Source organism: Anastrepha obliqua, chromosome 5, assembly GCF_027943255.1.
Source record: "Anastrepha obliqua isolate idAnaObli1 chromosome 5, idAnaObli1_1.0, whole genome shotgun sequence".
Lineage (NCBI taxonomy): Eukaryota > Metazoa > Arthropoda > Insecta > Diptera > Tephritidae > Anastrepha > Anastrepha obliqua.
In genome coordinates this window covers 57,140,288-57,161,851 of record NC_072896.1, presented here as the reverse complement: position 1 = coordinate 57,161,851, position 21,564 = coordinate 57,140,288, and the positions used below count along the sequence as shown (strand labels likewise).

The 21,564-nt window shown below is 36.5% G+C and overlaps 1 protein-coding gene across 1 annotated transcript; it reads left to right on the top strand.

Annotated features, from left to right (window-relative positions):
- The first annotated feature begins 135 nt into the window (after positions 1 to 135).
- LOC129247560 (glutamate [NMDA] receptor subunit 1) lies at positions 136 to 20,285 on the top strand. Its single transcript, XM_054886728.1, has 7 exons — positions 136 to 214; positions 3,806 to 4,308; positions 14,335 to 14,834; positions 14,897 to 15,167; positions 16,287 to 16,576; positions 19,975 to 20,114; positions 20,168 to 20,285. Exons 1-7 carry the CDS (start codon positions 181 to 183, stop codon positions 20,236 to 20,238), a joined length of 1,809 nt encoding a protein of 602 aa, XP_054742703.1. The 5' UTR covers positions 136 to 180; the 3' UTR covers positions 20,239 to 20,285.
- The last annotated feature ends 1,279 nt before the right edge of the window (positions 20,286 to 21,564 follow it).

Here is a 21,564-nt window from a genome sequence, read left to right as displayed (position 1 = left end):
ATAGGAAAATTAATTCCTAAGAAATTCATAGTTAAGAATACTGTCTGCACTATGATGTCGCCTCCCGGAGTAATTACATTTCTGCTATATATAATAATTCCAAATTTTTGCGTTCAAAGTGACTATCACAGTATCGCCGGATGGATTTTGACAAATTTTTCTGTTAATTTTACAGTGACTATGAATGTGTTAATTTTCGCATGCAATCAGAAAAGTAAGTATCTAGACACGTATACGAGTATATTTAAATAAAATTATCGTATCCGTACCGGTTTTCCACTGAGTTTCAGGTGTTTTTGTATTACACGTTTTAGTAAATAATGTTACACTTGGGACTTGGAAAAAACTGTCAGTCGTGGATTAATATTCACAAGGTAGTTATGTTGACCGCCATAGCCGAATCGGTTGGTGCGTGACTACCATTCGGAATTCACAGAGAGAACGTAGGTTCGAATCTCGGTGAAACACCAACATTAAGAAAAACATTTTTCTAATAGCGGTCTCCCCTCGGCAGGCAATGGCAAACCTCCGAGTGTATTTCTGCCATGAAAAAGCTCTTCATAAAAATATTTGCCGTCGGAGTCGGCTTGAAACTGTAGGTCCCTCCATTTGTGGAATAACATCAAGACGCACACCACAAATAGGAGGAGGAGCTCGGCCAAATATCCAAAAAGAGTGCACGCGTCAATTATATATAATATATATAAATAGTTGTGTTGCACTTTTCTTTCATCGTCAATTTTGATGGGCGTCCTAAACGTCATAGGATTTCGTTTGCTTGAAGTTGTTAATCAATCTTTGGATTATTGAGTACTGCCTGCCAACAATTTTCGCAATTTCCCGAAGACTCTTACCATTTTTCCGGCAATTAACGATGATATTTCTTTCGCTAATATCAATTTCCTTTCTTTTTTATCCATTGTTTAACAAAATATCTTCCTCTGATCTGTTATAACTTGCTTCTTAACCGCGACTACTCATCGAATGGTAAAAAAATAAAAACTATCTTAAAAAGCGTCTTTATCATGCAAATTGCAATGTGAAGTGAACGTACACTTTTTCTGTTCAACGTATTTGAGTATCGCTACTTTAATCCCGTTATCTTACAAAGGCATAGCTAAAATTCCGCGAATTTTTGCGCATGTACTCTACGAATAATTACCTTTAATTAGTAAAACGAAATTGCATGTAAAAATTTAAATTCCTTCAGCGTTTTTATTCAAAATACGACTCTTAACAATTATATGTGAAAAATTAAATAATTTAAATGTCCACCATGAACAAGTCTACATGTAAAATCCGCCAAAGAGTCGATTATTGAATGCCTTCATGTTGAGATAGTCGTTAATGTGGAAGGTTATTCTGCAACACTTTGCGCCGCAGCAGCAATACCAACTTTCTTAACAGAACGTCCAGTCCTTTTACATCCTCTACAGAACCAGTTTTTTGCAATTTCTTCACCAAATTTGAAATTTTCGACATCATTTTCAAGGGTGATAGATTTACTAGGTTTGGCCAATGACTATGGTGAAAAACAAAATTGTACGGCAATTTTGGCTGACATGTCACAGGGTTCGCAGTAAGGATGATAGATTACTAGGTTTGGCCAATAACTAAGGTCATCATCATCATCTATTAGTGTTACAGCCCCGGGGTGGCCTTAGCTGCCCCTGCAATCTTCCTCCATTCAACACGATCCAGCGCAAGAGATTTTCAGTTTTTGACGCCCAAATTTTTCAAATCTTCCGTTACGTTATGCAGCCAAGTTGTTTTTGAGTCGTGAGCAAAAAAGATCGTAGTCCACTTGTAGTTTTTACTTTTGAGATCCTCATATATGTATTTGGTTGGTTTATTTATTTGTTTATTGCCAGTCCTACCAATCTCACATTTTTTTCTATCGCTAAGATTTCATCTAGGTACCGTCTACTACGGCCGACAATGGCTATATCGTCCGCGTATGCTATAGTCAGTGTGGTCCTGGAAAATAGGTTCCCTGATTTCGAGAAGTTTTTATATTTTTGTATAGAAACTCTTCCTTTCGTGCCTTTCAGCGTAAGCATCGTCAAACGAACCAACTTTGATGGGATTCCTAAATCATGTATTGGTTGGCGATGGATTCTCTATGGATGCTGTCGAACGCTTGTTTGAAGTCAATGAATAGGAGGTGAACGTCACAGCCCGATTCAAGACATTTGTCGATATTTTACTTAAGGAGAAACGCTTGGTCTATGTCGATCTGTTTGGTCTGAAACCACATTGATATTCACCTTGGACCTGCTCGGCTAGGGCTTAATTGCGCTCCGATAACAACGTTGAAAACAATTTATAACATACGTTAAGCAGTGTTATGCCCCTATATTTCCTGTAGTTAGTCTTGTTCCCTTTTTTGTAAGGAGGTTGAAATCAAAATGTCAGAAACATCTCAGAGGTGACGTCACACCAATGGTATGTGGGGCACGCTCCCACTAATACTATAATAATCCTCCACCTCGGCTAATTCTACCCTGGTACCACAAAAGTATAACGTCTGCGTTTGTGTCAGAAGACACAACAGTTACCTCCGTCCGGGTTCCTCTCCTGCAGGCATACGAAGGCTATACACCGTCGATAGTCCCAATTATTCCCATTGTGTTTATAGGTAACGGAGACATCGGAAAACTTGCAGTAGTGTTATCTTAACTCACTACCGTCTTGTGTTCTGTACGATACTGAATTGAGACTTTCACTCAAACGCTTGTGCTTGTTGTCGGTTCATCAGAAACTGTCGGCTTTCTCTGTTGCTGAAACGCTTTGCGTTCCCAATCAATATAGCGAAGTCCCGTCATGATCTTACCTGCGAACGTTTGCGCTGCCTCCCACTTACCGCTGGTTGCGCACATATCTTGTATGAGGGTGCTGGGGGATGGTTGATGACCCAGGGCTTGCTCCAGGATAGCTAGTTCCTTTCTGAAGCGGTCGCAATAAAACATGACGTGCTCTGCGTTTTCGTCAGTATTCGGGCAGTTTGGACAGAAAGGGCTGTATGCCAGCTTAGAACGGTGCAAGTATTCCTGAAAACAGCCATGTCCGCTGAGCAACTGAGAAAGGTGATAGTCGCGGGCATGTACTTCCAGTAGGCATATTGTACAGATCTTCAAAGTAGGATTTGCACCTCTGTAATATTTGTTCTTTTTCCGTTAGGTGTTCTCCGCTTTGCAGTTTGCAGGTGTTCTATCTTGGCTAGTATACTCGAGTTTATTCTTTGATTCCTTTGAAAAATGATGTGCTCTTTTTGAGGTTAAAGTTGTTATCTATTTCCCTAATTTTCCTTTGATGTAGTTTTCGAGGCTAGCCGATTGTTGCGCTGAAGCTTTTTTTTTTGTCCTAGCAAGAGGTTTTTCTTCCATTATTTTGACGCATTCGTCGTGAAATCAGTCCCCATTTTTTCAGACCGACACATTTGAGTGCCGTCGTAAGCAATGCGTTTTTAATCATCTCCCAGCTTTGGTCAACGGATGGGCATATACCATTTTCGTTTTCGTTTTTGTTTAAAGAACCTCGGAGATTTTCTTTGAACGCGTTATTAAACACTAAACGGGTTTTGAGGTTGGACGGCTTGTTCCTTGTCCCATATTTTTTTTTTGTACCTTTCGTCTTGGCTACTATGGACAGTTTTTGCTTGAATCTCGCCTTAACTTATAAGATAAATATTTGATGCTTTTATAAAAACTTACTGCTTTTGCATTTAAAACAAGCGAATTTGAAGTTTTTTTTTATATATTAAGACGTAATAATGTTCACATTGAGTAATATAAAATAAAAACAGATCTTTTGCAGGTCGCAAAAAACGTAGGAAATCACACTCATTTAGTAAAAATAGTTAGTGTGAATACGAACTATGTTCCTGAAATTGTTTTGACTCGTGCAAGTTATAGAAGAACGTCGATAATGATTGATTGTACTTGTACCAATACTGATTATCTTCTGAGACAAGCATCACTTGGACACTATTTCAACAAAACCTACCAGTGGTTTCTATGGTCTTATGAAAATAAAAACGTCGAAGAAATTATCCCATCTGACATTAACTATTTGGGACCAAATTCGCAAGTAACTTGCATTAACGGAACAAATTCTACAATCTGGAACGTTTACTCAAATGGAAGGCATTTGCTAAGTCCATTGAAATTTTCTTTAATCTCAAACAGCGTAAGTGAGTCGCCATTTACGAAATTGCCTGATATAAACATCGGCAAATTGATCTTAAAAGCTCAACATGCAAGAACGAGGAATCAATTTGGTGGTCTCAAAATGAGAGCTGTGACAGTTGTAAGTGACTAATAAAATCATCATATATTCGTATAAGTTTATATTAATATACATGTATTAATTTAAAGATTCTTATCCCCATTGTAGCTCATTTCGCCCGCAGTTATTCCAAAAAATCCCTATAACTCATTAATGAGAACCAATATAAGTATATTACATATATTTCAATCGGTGTCAATTCATTTAAAATTTTACTCACTATATGTAAGTTATATTATAGTTTTATAAACAATACTGTCTCGCTTATTACTATTGTATATTTTGTAAAAAAACTCAGAAGTGCAAGCGAGAGCGCGAAACGAACGATAAAAAGGCACAATCGGCCCCCGCGTTCGGCAACGTTCGACATATGTATGTATATACGCATATGTATATAAATTCACATATTTGTATTTGCAAATGCCTTCTTCCTGTCTGCATGGTAATGAACCATTTCTCTGTTGAGAATAGGACGATGAAAGGAAAAGTAGGAAATGGAAGGGAGTGTTTCGAGTGTAATATGTCTTGAAAAAGTCAAATCTATGATGGTGCCTCTTAGTGTTGTTGACATATTAACGTCTGATGCACAATCGAAATTGAACATATCTTTCATGAATTTGGTAAATGTTTCGTAATTTTTCACGTTTGTGTAAATGTAATATAACTTGATCAATTCCATTCCGATTCCATTTACCTCCTTCTCTATATCCATAAAAAATATCTATCAAACAAATAAAATTAAAATTTTGTTTTGAAAATTGCAACCATTACATCAGTATTTTCTTATGACGTTGTCACGTTAAACTATTGTCAGTAAACCGACTTTACAGACAACCTCTTTTTTTCATTGAAAACGACTTTAAAACGTCAAGGTTTTAAATCCAAAAACATTTCTGGCGACGAGGATGGTATATAGTATGTTAAAAGATTGTATACTAAAGACCTCAAAGAAAGCAGCAGCATTACGTAATTTAAAGAGGTAAAATTCGTAAAGAATAAAGAAGATTAAAACAAAGGATAACGGAAAGCAGGCAGCAACGAAAAAATGTAGAACGCTGAAAAATGTGTCTTCAACACGACGTTGGGAAGAAATTCTATCAATACGATACGATCAATACGAAAAAGATAAACCAAAATTTGAGGGAGGGTGAATCAAAAATCAAGATTTTGACGGAAGTAGCGGTAGAAGCGTAAAAGCCAATGGGTAAAGATAAAGAGCGCGAATTGATTTTCTTCAGATATCATGATTCAATTATAGAAGGCTTTCTCGCTGCCTCTTGACAAATCGGCTCCTTTATTTGAAAGCGTGTTGCTTCTTTATAAAAAGAAGTACATGTTTCACAAAAAAACTTTTGAATTGTAGTAAAAACTAAACTTTTGGTGCAAATTATATGGTCGGCAACACTGTTTCCGGCGGCCGCCGTGGCCAAATGAGTTGGTGCGTGTCTACCATTCGGAATTCAGAGAGTGAACGTCGGTTCGAATCTCGGTGAAAGATCAAAAAATTAAGAAAAAAAGTTTTTTCTAATAGCGGTCGCCCCTCGGCAGGCAATGGCAAACTTCCGAATGTATTTCTGCCATGAAAAAGCTCCTCATAAAAATATCTGCCGTTCGGAGTCGGCTTGAAACTGTAGGTCCCTCCATTTGTGGAATAACATCAAGACGCACACCAAAAATAGAGGAGGAGCTCGGCCAAACACCCAAAAAGGGTGTATGCGCCAATTATATATATATATAACACTGTTTCCATTTTGACACGTTGCTTTATTCATATTCGTTGAAAACCGTTTTTTTAATTGGGAACATTCGAGTAAGTATTATAATAAAAACAAATTATTTTGCAAATTAATAATGTTTTTCATTATTTAGATCGAACATGTTCTGATTCTGGTTATAGTCGGTCATTTGAAGCTGTCTTTCTGCTACAGGCAACACTCGTTTGTGAATACTCATGCATGTAAATCTCGATCAGGCATTTGTACAAGTTCTTATTAAATCTTTTCCTTCATAGGTTGTTAGAACTGCAAATACAATCGCGGTCACCTTACATATACCAGAGTTAGTAAAGTATTAAAAGTTTTTATTTGCAGGAGTTCACATGCGCGTAAGTGCAGCGGGAGGTGTGTTGAAGAGCTAAGTGGTACAACTGTTCTTCGGACAATTTCATGGATGACATTGAGCGAGCTGTGGTGATAGTGTAAATAACTTCAAATGTTTGGCACGTGAAGGTCGGTATGTGTCTGGTGCTGGAGCCACTGAAATCGACTTGGGTTCCGAATTGGCTGTCTCCGCCGATACCTTAAACGGGCTGGAACAGTACGCTGTACGTAGATCTACGATCAAACCCTCGCACTTTCTGTCTCCAAGGGACGTAAGTCGTAGTTATATATTTGAAGTTAACAATTTTGAAGACTTCTGGTTTATATGCTTTTGGTTTCTGCGCAAGCTCAACGACCCTACATCTGCTTGAATCAGTGCAGCGTTCCAACACCCATACGAGCCACTTTCCGGAATTTTTCTATTGCATTTGATTAACGTAAATTTATGAATTATATATATAAATAAATGAAATATTTGTATATAATATAATATATGTATATAATGTAATATATGGTCTAATATGAATACATTTTCCCAACACTTACTAATATTAGGGCCAAGTATATTAAGGTAAACAAACTTTAAACTATAAACTACACTACTTGTAATAAAAAATATATTCGCAAACCTACATAAAAGCATTTTTTTTTTAATTGCAACATTTCCTTTTTAATGTAATGAAAATACTTCGTTAGAGACTCCATGTTTTTACTTTTTCTCGTTTCACATCTAACTAATATTTGCTGCGTGCTCTTCTGTTGTTAGATAAACATCGAAAATATTCTAAATAAATATTATATTTGCTTTAAAAGAAAACAATATTTTTTTTGTTGTTTTATTTTAATGTAGTTTAAATAACCCATATACTTAGTTTTTCTCTAATTATAAGACTAATTAGCTACTTAACGTACTTTTTTACTACCTTTAGGCAAGAAGGGAAAAACATGTTTCCCTCTTTCTCCATCCTTCGTAAATGCAGCCCTAAAATAAGGGAGTGTCAAAGCGCCCTTGTCATTACTTACCTAACCTTCTATAATTGAATCATGTTCAGATATAATATCCAAGAAGTGAAATTAAACCAAATAAGAAAGAGCAGAATTGATATACTGCGTGTAAATCACGTGTATGAAAGTGAAAGTTATAAATAAAGAAGCAGCAATGTCCCTGATTCTAGCAGAATACATATGCCAATTATTCAAGAGACATGGGTGTAGTTCTTCCGTTCGCTCCTAGGGAATATCATCCCACTATATAGGCGGTGTTAAGTGGGTAAAGCTCTAAAGATAGTTGAATCTTTTATCAATCTATCATAGGAGGATACTAAAGGGTGATTTTTTAAGAGCTATAGGCCGCCGTAGCCGAATAGGTTTGTGCGTGATTACCATTCGGAATTCACAGAGAGAATCTCGGTGAAACACTAAATTAAGAAAAATATTTTCCCAATAGCGGTCGCCCCTCGCCAGGCAATGGCAAACCTCCGAGTGTATTTCTGCCATGAAAAAGCTCCTCATAAAAATATCTGCCGTTCGGAGTCGGCTTCAAACTGTAGGTCCCTCCATTTGTGGAGCAACATCAAGACGCACATCACAAATAGGAGGAGGAGCTCGGCCAAATATACCCAAAACGGGTGTACGCGCCAATTATATATACATATATGTATATATAGGAAAGTTTTTCAAAACTTAAACACACGTAAAATTCAGAAAAATGCATGAAATTTTTATTTAAATCGATAGTACAGTCCATATAATTTAATGTTCGAAGATTATTTAATGTAAATGTTGACCGCGATTGCGCTTCAAATGGTCCATCCGCTTAGTCCAATTTTGGCATACTCTTTCCAGTGTTTCGGCCGGTATCTCACATATAAATGCTTTAATGTTGTCTTCCAATGCGTTAATTGAAGCAGGCTTGGCTGAATGGACATGAGCTTTAACATAGCCCCACAAAAAATAATCCAAAGGCGTTATATCGCACGATCTGGGTGCCAATTGACAGGTCCCGAACGTGAAATAAAATGTTCACCGAACTCGCCTCTCAACAAGTCCATTGTTACGCGTGCTGTGTGGCATGTGGAACCGTCTTGCTGAAACCACATATCATGCAAGTCAAGCTCTTGCATTTTGGGCAAAAAAAAGTTGGATAACATTTCACGGTAGCGCTCACCATTCACAGTTACGTTACGATTCGCAGCATCTTTGAAGAAGTACGGTCCAATGATACCTCCAGCCCATAAACCGCACCAAACTATGACCTTTTCTGGATACATTGGTAGCTCTTGCAATTCTTCTGGCTGATCTACACTCCAAAATTGACAATTCTGCTTATTTACGTACCCATTGATCCAAAAATGAGCTTCGTCGCTGAACACAAGTTTTCACTAAAAAAGTGGATCTTCGCCAACTTTCCAAGAGCCCATTCACCAAAAATCCTGCGTTGCGGTAGGTCGTTCGGCTTTAATTCTTGCACCAGCTGTATTTTGAAAGGCTTTACACCTACATCCATTCGCAAAATTTTCCACGTTGTTGAGTAACACAGGTCATCATTAACACTGGCCCATACAACTGCGATATTTTCTTCAGTTCGCTTTCTATGTAATCGTGTTGGTGGTTTTATGTCCAATAATGTAAATTTGGTTCTAAATTTAGTCACAATAGCTCGAATAGCCGCTTCAGTGGTTCGATTAAACTGACCATAAAATAGAAGAAGCGCGCGAGAAACTTTCTTAGCAGAACACGCATTTTTATAATAAAATTCAATGATTTGCAAGCGTTGTTCGTTTGTAAGACGATTCATGGTTAAATTATAGACGAAACTGAAGATGTTTGACATTGAAACAAAACACGAAACGTGCGTCAGCTGTTTAAACCAACTGTTTAAAAAGATAATAGCTAAAAAATCATCCGTTATTAGTACAATTACGGAATAATTTGGTTAAAAACGAACATTTTTTATTTTGCGAACTGATGCGTTAAATGTAGATGCAAAAAATATAGAAGATCTTAGTTATACTTATACTTTATAAGCTGAGAGAGAATTTAATAATTTGTATAATATTTACCTGACCATAATGATCAAATATTTTTTACCAATTCATATTGTTGATTCAAAATAATATATGTACATACCTTAAGTAAATCCCCTTCATTTATATTACAAAATAACTTGTTAGCTGATATAATTGTAGTCAATAATAAACATATATTTAGTGTTGAAAATAATATGCAAAAAAGTAATAATATTTTAAATATGATAGTGCTTCTCATGGCATGTCACAAAATGCTATACCAAAATTGGACACATTTTTATGCTTCCATCACTGCTGCAGTCGGAAAATGAATCTCTGATTATTTAACACATAGATACAATCGATTCGATTTGTTTAAACCAATTTTCTGGCAATGAAATGCCCATTTCGCGTAATTTTTAGTGCTTAATTTTCTTGATACACCTCACAATGCATTTTTTGTAGCGCGCCTTATTTGCAACTGTTCACTAGAATTACACTTTATTCTTGGCGGCATTGTTTAAAATAAGTATGGGATTTATAAGACGTATGAAGTATCGAAATGTCTTAAAGTCTTAAAATTTCTTAACGTAAAATAACGGTTGAAATGATTTTAGGAGATTCCCAGTATACGATAAGTACTAATTATATACTTTCTGTCAGTTTAAAAACACATCAGTGTAGTTGAATGGGTTGGTGCGTGACTACCATTCGGTAGAGACTGGGTTCGAAACTAAAAGCATGAAACACCTAATGATAGACAATTTTTTTCTAATAGCCTTCGCTCCAGGGCAGGCAATGACAAACTTCTGACCGGATTTCTACCATAGATTCTAATGAAAATGTTTACCGTTCGGGGGCTACCAATATCTGCGCAATGTACCGATTTTCCAAATTGGGACAATCTGTGCAGAAATAGTTCGGTGTCGTGGATTTGGCATATATGTATGTATCTATATGTATCTATATATCTATCTATCAATTCTGTACACCAAGCGAGCATAGGGTTTCCTCCACCTGGTCTTTCCACCGGAGCAATGGCCTTCATCTGCGTCGGCTCCCTTGGGCTTCACCCTCGAACACCTTCTTTGCTGGAGCTTCTTCATCCATACGTACGACATGCCCTAGCCCACGCAGGCGTTGGATGGCGATGCGTTGAACTACGTCAATGTCGGCGTAGAGCTCATACAGCTCGTGGTTCATTCTTGACGGTAGTCTTCGCCAACGCGCAGAGGACCGAAGATCTTACGAAGAACTTTTCTGTCGAACACCCCAAGAGCGGCTGCATCGCTTTGTTACACTACCCATGCCTCTGCGCCATACAGCAACACGGGTATGTTGAGCGTCTTGTAAAGTGTCAGTTTGGTCATGCGAGAGAGGGCTCGACTACTCCATTTCTTACTTAGCCCATAGTAGCACCTATTAGCAAGAGTGATTCTCCGCTTGATCTCCAGGCTGATATCGTTGTTGCTGTTAACGGCGGTGCCAAGATAAATAAATTCGACTTCGAAGGTATAGTTTTCCGCAATAACGTGCGTTCCTACACGTCGTGTGTTCCGCGTTGTAGACAGCATATACTTCGTTTTACCCTCGTTCACCGCCAGACCCACTCGTGATGATTCCTTTTCGATAGCAGAAAACGCAGCGGTGACATCTCGCTTACAGCGGCCGAAATGTCAATGCCATCGGCGTACGCAAGGAGCTGGACACATTTGTAGAAAATAGTGCCATTACGATGAACACCCCTTCCATTACGAAGTTAAAGAGGTTGCATGACAGTGGATCGCCTTGTCTGAAACCTCGAACGGTACTGAATGGCTCGGAGAGGTTATTTCCTACCTTGACGGAGCTGGTTGTGTTGCTCAACGTCATTCTGTAAAGCCGTATGGCGTGGTGGCGTACAGGAAATCCCTTATCGGGCTATCGAACGCAGCTTTATAGTCGACAAAGAGATGATGGGTGTCGACTTGCTTTTCATGGGTCTTTTCCATGAGTTGGCGTAATGTGAAAATCTGGTCGATCCCTATCAGCACATCGCCGCCAGTTTTGAACAATTCAGCGGGCAAGCCGTCAGCGCCAGCCGCTTTGTTATTCTTGAGTCGCTGAATGGCAACTCTGACTTCGTCATGACTAGGTGGTGGAATGTCCAAATTATCGTTGATTGGCGGTATTGGGTCATCTTCCACTGGGGCGAAATTGTGTGCGTCATCGCCAGCAAGTAAATTGCAGAAGTGTTCCTTCCATATGCCCAGTGTGGACTGTGTATCCATAACCAGATTTCCGTTTTTATCTCTGCAGGCTGATGCTCCGGTCTTGAAACCTTGTGTCAGACTTGACTTGTTGATAGAATTTTCGAGCATCATGTGCAACATTACACAGAAAAATATAAAAGCCCCAAACAAGCTATGTACAGAGCTAGTGAAAAACACATTGGAAGCAACAACGGAAGTTGACGGGTCAAATTAGCGAAAATTGTATGTTTTATTTTTAATTCATTTTGAGTTCAATTTAGTTACTTAAAAAGAGTAAAAGTAAAAAGTAAGTTATTTATTAAGTACAATTATTATTATGTATTATAATTCATACTGCCATGACATAAAAAAGCTTTCATACTTCTATCGTATAGCCTTTGCTTCGTTGCATATTTAAGAACTTGGAGTTCGTGAAAAACACGAACATACTTAGTCTTGCCATAAATTCTGTGAGAAATTTTACAATGCATAGGGCGAGAACAAATTCGCAGAAAAAAATCCGTTGTTTTTGCTTTTGGTCATATGCATTGTCTACTTATAAATTTTACTCAGTTTCTTGGCAAATTTCGCTAGTTAACAATAGAGTGTGGAATTAAGGAAAGTCGCATTGCAGTAATTGCATTACATAATTGTGGTAAAAGTGCAAATGAGATTTACGACTGTCTGGAAAACTTATTATTTCGAGAATGTTTGTTTTTCTCAAATGTCTGAAGTGACAAATAGAATACGAAGTGGCCGTCTCGCGTGGTTCGAACCAGTGTAGCCGTAAACGCCGTTCGAGAAAGAATTCGCAGAAATAACCTTAGAAAGCAGAAAATCATGTCCAGGGAAATGAATGTATCGACCAGATCTATGTCAACACTAATTAGAGATGATCTCCACATGGAAGCCTTCTGTCGCTCAACTGGTCATCTTTTGACAACACGCTTGAAGAAAATTAGACTTGACCGATGGAAGCTGCCTCTTCGGTGGCACGTGTCAACGGCCATGAAAATATTCTTTTCACAGCGACAAAATCGATGTTTAAACTTCTAAAGCCGTAAAATATGTTGTTTCAAGGGTGCAGCGTGGTCACCGTTCAGCCTCCGTAATGGTTTGGTATAGAGTGTCTTGTAAAAGCATTACTTCTCTTCATTTCTGCAAAAAAGTGGTTAAGACCGGGGCAAAATTGTACCAGGAGGATGTCTTAGAAAACGTGGTGAAGCAGTTCACTAGTACTCTCTTCAATGGAGGGGCACAAGCTACCCTAAAGTGGCTAAAAAACAATACTCCTGCGTTCATAGCCGCAGAAGATTGGGCGTCTGGACGTTGAGATGTGAATCCATTGGACTACAGTTTGTGGTCAGAATTGGAGAATATGGCCTGTCGAAGACCTCACAGAAGTTTGTAGAGCCTCAAACAATCTTTGGATCGAGCAGCGACCTCAATATCCATGGAAACCGTGCGTGCTGCCGTTGAATGGCCTAATCGTATGATGACTTGTGTAAAAGCAAATAGTGACCATTTTGAATGAAACTTATGTAATGTAACTGAAAGGTATTTAAATTAAGTATTCTCTAAGTTTTTATAATAATAAACAATTGGGAACACCTAACCCACGAGAGAAAGGCAATGAGAAGTAGGATGAAAAAGAAGATGACGCTTCGTTGAATGCCCCGTTATAAAGAAGAAAAGCGATAACTGGGAATAGATTCCTGTTTTTTTGGATGCGCCTTGTTTTGTTCGATTGTCAAGTCAGTCGTTCGTTTTTGGTGAGTGGCTTCACTTGTGCCGGATGGGCCTATATTATTTATTAAAAAAAGTTTTAGATTTCATTAAGTAAAATCAACCGAAGTAAATAGAAATAATTATCCTTAAATTTTTTTTTTATATTTATTGTACATTATTAAATAAAATTAACTTCATTAAAGAAGTATTACAATTTCATATATGTATATAACGGACTTAACTTGTAACTTATAGCAGGACTAAGTATATATATAAATATATATATATATAATTGGCGCGTGCACCCTTTTTGGGTGTTTGGCCGAGCTCCTCCTCCTATTTGTGGTGTGCGTCTTGATGTTATTCCACAAATGCAGAGGCCTACAGTTTCAAGCCGACTCCGAACGGCAGATATTTTTATGAGGAGCTTTTTCATGGCAGAAATACACTCGGAGGTTTGCCATTGCCTGCCGAGGGGCGATGTTTCACCGAGATTCGAACCTACGTTCTCTCTGTGAATTCCGAATGGGAGTCACGCACCAACCCATTCGGCTACGGCCACCGAAGTATATATAGACCTTCAAATATCGATGGTTGATGACGAAATAAAAAATAGCAAAGAAAAACATCTAAAAAATTACAGACCTACCCGAACCTTCTTAGAGATGTATCGACTGCATAAAAATGTATTAATCGATTGCTTGAAGTAATGTTTTTGAAAAAAAAAATTTCTGTAATTATAATTTCACAGTAAACAAATACTACCTTGATGGAAAAGTTCACGGAATATATTTAGAGAATTCAAAATACAAATTTATTCCTCAATACGCACATATGCCAGCATTTATACCAGCTCAAATTTCTATCTAATTCCCATGCAATGTCAAGAGATGGGCATTATGACTTTTTCAATATTTTTTATGATTATAAAAATAACAAAGGTGATATTAATGGTTTTATTTTTTTCTCGATCCTATACAGATTGACCTTGACAACATTACAAGCAACACTCAAATAACTCGACTACTTTCCGAAAATGTAAAGCATATTGGTATATCTGCTTTTACTAAGTATTACTTTGAGCTCGTTCAAATTTTAAAAGAGCATATCAATTTCTCCATTGAATTTCGTGTTGCTCGTGGCTGGGCAGGACGTTTGGATAATACAAGCTTCAGGCTAGGATTTTTAGGCATTATGGCCCGGAACGAAGCTGACGTAGGAGTATCTGGTATATTTAATCGGATTAGTCGTTTCGCAGAATTTGACATAATACATCAAGGCTGGAAATTCGAAACTGCATTTTTATATCGATTCGTACCGGAGTTAAGCAACAATATTAAAGCTGGAAGCTTCTTGGTACCATTTCAAAGACCCGTGTGGATTTTAATTGCATGGTTGATCATAACCACAAGCTTAGTTTTTTGGCTTATAGATAATATAAAAATACGGCATGAGAACCAAAAACAATTATTGGACAATAAGTTTGTACAAAAGATTTTTGTTTACAAGGCAATACTGCAGCTTACGATACATTTCATTTCAGGGAACAAACTTCCTTAGCCAACATATTGCTAATTTCGATAGCCGCCATTTGCCAGCAAAGTGTGAATCCAACATCAAAATGGCAATCAATAAGAATACTATTTCTTTCGGTATTTGTTTTTTCGCTTCTGATATATAATTATTATACTTCTTCAGTCGTTTCTGGATTATTGTCCTCTTCTGCGCAAGGACCCACTAATATAGAGGAAATCATTTGCAGCCCTCTTAAAGTATCTTTTGAAGACATTGGATATTATAAAGTTCTGTTTAGAGTAAGTAATAAAATCTTCTTAATAGATACATTTTTACATTAAAATATTCTATCCTATTAAAAGACATAGTGCTCAAGCGAATAACTCTATATTAAAGGCATTGTACAATTTTAAAAAATTAATCACCCAACCCGAACGCAAGGAATGGAAGTCATACATAAGCCCACTTGGTTCTGGCGGGCACCTTGTTAACCGTCTTGAACACAAAGAACCTTTGATAGTGGTGGAAGGATTGCCTTGTAAATATGACAATTTTCTCAGAGGTCACACTCACTTCATTTTAAACCGAAAGAGGTTATATAAATTAATTATAGAACACTGTATTATATAAATTGAACAAATGATATTATATGTATTAAACAACTTAATAGAGTTTTGATAGTTTCTATCAACCTTCGCCAGAACTCAAAGGAAAAAATTTATTGCACGAATTTCGTCACAGCAAACAGTTGTGCGTTCGTTTCCTTTTTCATTCTCAGAATTTGCGTAAACTTAGCGCTTTTAATCACGGAAACTGTTAGAACCGATAATTGTACCTTCCAATGAAGATTTGTGAAGTGAAGTGAACCTGTTTCGTAGTTTTGCATAATATTCACGTTGTTGTATTATATTTGGCGTAACTCGTTGCTGTACTGACGTTATCGGTTGTCAAAATCGTGCCACCTTTTGTATTCTGTACACTGTGCCTTTGGTTGATGGCACGATTGAAGTTTAGTTCGTTGCTGTTGAAAAGCGATCGAACGTTTTTGGTAGCTGCTGCAGTTTATCCCTTATTTTTTGCTTACTCTAGTCATTCTGAATTCTCTCCGTTGTGGACATTCACTACATACATATTTGTGAATATCGGTATATGACGACATACCAAGGATGATAGATTTGCATGGTAAGAATTTTTCAGAGGTGCGGCCAAGATCAGACCGTAGTATTGCTTCACGCTTGCTATGAACTCTTCTTTCAGAATTTTGTTTTTCGTTTTTATCGCGAATAAACCAGATTGTTGGTATATACCCACCACTATGAGTAGTTTTTTTTTCCAAAATAAAAGTCAGCCAAAAGATTCGTATAATTTTAATAACAAATCTTCAATGTTTTAAAAATCGAGTACATTGCATTTTTCAGGAAAGTAAATCTGCCACTGTAAAACGTCTTATAAGACAGAAATTGCTACCCTCGCGAAAGGAACTTGATGATTTACCAGTTTATACTCACATTCAAAAGGCCATTTCTTTAATTAAGAAAGGATCCTACGCATTCCATTGTGAATTAGCTGACGCCTTTCCAGAAATCGCTAAAAACTTTGATGCGAACGAACTTTGCACACTACGAGTCGTCAAAGGATTAATGGATATAGAATTAATGAATGGGATAGTGCCTAAAAACAGCCAATATACTGAGATTTTTCGTTTCACGTGAGTATATGTATATAATATTAGGCTAGGTTTTTCGAATGATATTGATTATATTTATAGGAAACAATCGAATATATATGTTATTCCTATTTAACTTACTTCCTCAAAAACAAAAGAAAAAATATTCTTTTTACAATAGAAAGAACCCAGTAAACAGCTTTCTCATTCTCTCTTGGCAAATCGGCTCCCTTAGCAAGACACTGGGTTGCTGGCTCTAGAAACTTTGACTAAAAGTGGAGGAAAAGTAAAATTTGTAGAAAAAACATTTCATTTTCAAAATGGACTGCTTACGAGCAACAACTCGCTCAAGAGTTTTCATCGGTATGTTCAGGATTATGATAGTATGACATGGAGTACATACCGCTTAAGTCAGGACATGATAGAGTATTTGACGCAATCCGAGATCGAGATGGAGAATTTACAAAGCTTTATTTCTTATGATGTGGTGATTTAAACGGAACTCATGTTTTGCAAAGAGCTGGCGTTTGCTAAAGAGTTACAGCAGGGAGAATTATTGAATAGTCCCGACGCAGTCGATTACATTACAGACCTCATTATAAAAAAAATGGCAGAACTTGTTTCCAATGAGCCCACCTTCCTATAGATGGATGAAGTATCCAGAGGAGGCTTAGAAAAGCACAGTACCAGTATGAAAGAGCTTCTCATAAAAAACCATCTACCGGAATCGGCTTAAAACTGTAGGGCCTTCCAATTGTGGAACGCGCGCTACAAATAGGAGGAGGATCTCGGCGAAACACCTAACAGAATTGTACGTGCCAATTATTTATTTATTTTTAACAAAATAGTTTCATATTGGCGAAACTTCGTGATTGGTTTTAAATTTAAAAATTAATTCACAAAATAAAATCTTGGATTATATGAAATAATTTCTTGTTTTAATATTAGACTTGGCAATTTCCGCTAATCACTTCTATCTATACCATTATTTACATTCAAATATTAATTAAAATTTATTTTTTAAACCGTTCACAGTTTCTTTCCGTTTAAGTAATAAAATACTATTTTGATACCATTTTTACCAAAAAGGATTTAATTTTTTCCTTTTTATGCACCTTCTTAAATACAACCTTTTGTAAGGGAGTGTCAAAAATCGAATGTCACTAGTGAGCAAACCTTTAATAATTGAATTATGACATACTAGCAAACCCGGCCCCCTTCGCTGGGCACACTAAAATAGAATATACATGGTTTAGAACAGAAAATATATGGTTTTCATATTATTTATTTCTTTATTCTTTATTCAAGCGCTTTGGCATAAACAATATTTTTTGTTTTTCTATTTGTTTTTGAGTAAATATAAAATATAAATTGAAAATCAGGAAAAAAGAAGATTGTTTTTAAATTTCAAATCAACGCATATGAATAAACAATCGTCTTTTTTCCTGATCATCCATGAATTTTTCGTTTCAATGAAAGAACCAATTGTTTGTTTTTATTTTTATTTTTTATTATTTTTGTTGTTTTACAAATTTATTTTTGTTGCCTACTTTATATGTTATATTCAAACATTTCAATATTTTATCTATCTCTTTATAATTATTTTTCGTGTTTCTTACTTTTGTGTTTCAATTTTGGATAATTTCATTTAAATCTTAATTTTTCAGTTTTATGAATATATATTTATATATATATATAAATATATTTATAATTGGCGCGTACAGCCTTTTTTGGTGTTTGGCCGAGCTCCTCCGCCTATTTGTGGTGTGCGTCCTGATGTTGTTCCACAAAATGAAGGGACCTACAATTTCAAGCCGACTCCGAACGGCAGATATTTTTATGAGGAGCTTTTTCATGGCAGAAATACACTCGGAGGTTTGCCATTGCCTGCCGAGGGGCGACCGCTATTAGAAAAATGTTTTTCTTAATTTTGATGTTTCACCGAGATTCGAACCTAAGTTCTCTCTGTGAATTCCGAATGGTAGTCACGCACCAACCCACTCGGCTACGGCGGGCGCTTTTATGCTGACTGTGCTTATTTTTATTTTACTTATATGTGTATGTATTTGCGTGATATAAGCCTACTGGGGAACCCAGCACTCACTGCTAACCACAATGGTGGTGTGGAAGCTGAAAATTCCCAATTTTTATTTACAAAATACCCAAATAAAAAATATAGGTACACGTTAACCTCAATGTGTGATGTGAAAAGTTACAGTTTTTGTTTAAAAAATACCCAATTCACGATTCTTTCTTCGTTCTCACGAGGAAAAAAGTTCGGTCTCTAGTCATCTCTGACTTAGACGGCAATCAAGTAACATGATCAGCTAATTCCTTCAAGATCGCTGAGAGCCATTTAACGGTCTCATGTTAGCCACACCTTTGCATTCTGTACATCGTGTAACCGTCACAAATACTCTCTATCGAGAACTGAAGTTTTTTCAGTGATTCAGTACAAAAATACACAAAATTTAATGCGTTTTACGTTTTGAGGCGTATCAAAGTACATATGTCGGCTAATTGCTATTATTACCTGCATATAAACCAAAAGAAAAATATTCAGATTGTTAATTTTACAGAATTATTTGCTTCACTGCATTAACACCAACTTCCATTTCGTTATTTTACAATTCAATTATCATTTTACCGCGTCATTTGCATGCGCCAATACAGTGTTCTGATTTGTTTGATGACCTTTTGAATGTCAAAATTTTAATGAGAATTTATAGATGCAGATAAACCAATAACAAAGGAGCAGGGCACTTTGATATTCAAACCAGCAAGACGAAAAAAAAAAAATCATCTGCTATAGCGAAGTAAACTTGTGAGGATTCATCTTGATACCAACTGTAATCTTGTTTGTAATCTCTCTCATTTTCAGAGAGATAGAGAGGGATTTGCGGCTGTGTCGTAACAAGAAACAAAAAAAAGTCAGTACAACAAGAAAAAAAAAAAATTAAAACAAATAACCACTTATTACGTCATCTCAATTGCTGATCCTGTCAAATTCGCTGAGAGCAGGATATCGGTTAGCGGATTCTGTATTCTCTCCACCGTGATTTTCAGAGACACTTGCAGGTTAAGTATGGTGGGTTGGCGAATAGCGAATAGAATACAGAAGGTGACAAGATCAGTTGACTGATCTTTGACGCACTCTTAGTTATCGAGTTTATTAACATTAGGGTGGTCCGGTTTTTTTCAAAAGCTTGGGGTGTAGTCTAAATAAATGTCTTTTATTAGCCATAACACCCAAACTAAATGAGTACTTACAATTTTGATATTTTTACAACTTTTTATAAAAAATATAACGTACGAAAATATAGTTTCACTTAATTCATAAAAGGTACTTAATTACAAATACCGCCCTTCGGTATTTTGTAGAAGACAAAACAAAAAATGTAATCGAATGGATTCTAATAATAACCATTTCTTATTTTTAGGCTTATCTGGTTCCGAGAGACTGGATTAATTGGAAGAGTTTTATATAAACGATTGCCGAAAAAACCAACATGCCAAGCAGTGTTTATCGTTTTTCCAGTAACTTTTTCAAATGTACTGGGCCTGTGTTTTTTGCTAGTTGGTATGTCATGTTTATATAAATCAATGGAATATGCAGTAAAATTTTTATTACAGGTGGGATTATATTATCTGTGTTAATCGTATTGTCAGAGATATCAATTAAGGCGTACTTTATTCACGAGTAATACAATTCTTGTGGTTTGTATCAATTCTTCATTTTTGCTTAACCTAATATCGCTTCAAAATAATTTAAAATAAAAAGTGGTTTCAAAAACTTTATACGTGTTTGGCCTTTCTGGGGACCACAAGATTATGAAGTTTCTTGGTCAAATAATTTTTTAATCCTATATTTGGCTCTTATGGGAAAATGATAAAAAATAATTAAATAAATAAGACAGATGAGTTTGGCGGTGCCCTCATTTAATTTGCTATTTCTTTTTGTGCGTATGTATATTTGTTACTAGCTCAATTTGTTTATTTTACGTTTAATAGGCTAACCCTAAAGCGGATACTTTCTGTTCAACAGTGCAGCGGCCAAATTTTTTGCAATACTCAACTCCCGTCTACCGTCGCGCTGTCATCAGACCCTAACGATTTCGGATATATTATTGTCAAGCAAGATTCGGATATATTATTGGTTAGTGATTCACTACGTAGCTTATCTGGCCGTTCGTTGGAACATAAAAATATCTGCAGTTTGGATTATTTTGATATGATCACCTTTGTCAAACGGCGTTTTGGAGTCGCTGGTATTCAAACTACTTAAGTGAGTTGCGCGAACGAGTCAACTGGATCTTCAAGAAACCTCATAGTGTGAGCCTTGTTAATAATTCACGACGACTATCTACCACTACAGCGCTGGAAACTTGGTCAAATCGAATATACTGTACTTGGGCGAGATGATCGCATCTGCACCTTCTTACTGTTAATGGGCCATGTTGCTGGACGATACATAAATTAGTCATCCTACGTCTATCTTGAAAGGGAGTTCTTTCAACATGGCCGGGATGTTGGACCACCCTAATAGTTTTCCCTGTAAATATTTAACGCATTATATTTAATTGTCACTCATAATATAACAATTCATATTGGGTTTTTTACAAAAAGTTAGAAAAATTAAAATCATGCAAGATTCTTATAGAAAAGTTCTTGGGGACCTCAAGCACATCGAACATTTTTTTTACAGCTACATTGACAGCACTCAATTCTCCTTGTGTTCATCGTAAATGTTAGATCATCCGAAGCTAAATTGTGAGAGTAATTTCGGCTGCCACGTCACGCTTGAGAATGTTGTCTGAACAGTGGGTAATAAAGATATAATTTGTACAGGCTTTAAACCTTATGCCTACATAATAATAAATTATACATACATAAATACAAATCACTTTAATTACACTTTTTTTATATTAATCGTAAAAATATTTTTAAAAAAGGACCTTAAAGCTAGAGAGTAGTACTTTGCGATGCCGTTGTGGAAAATTAAAAAAAAACTTTATCTTGCTCAAAAAAAA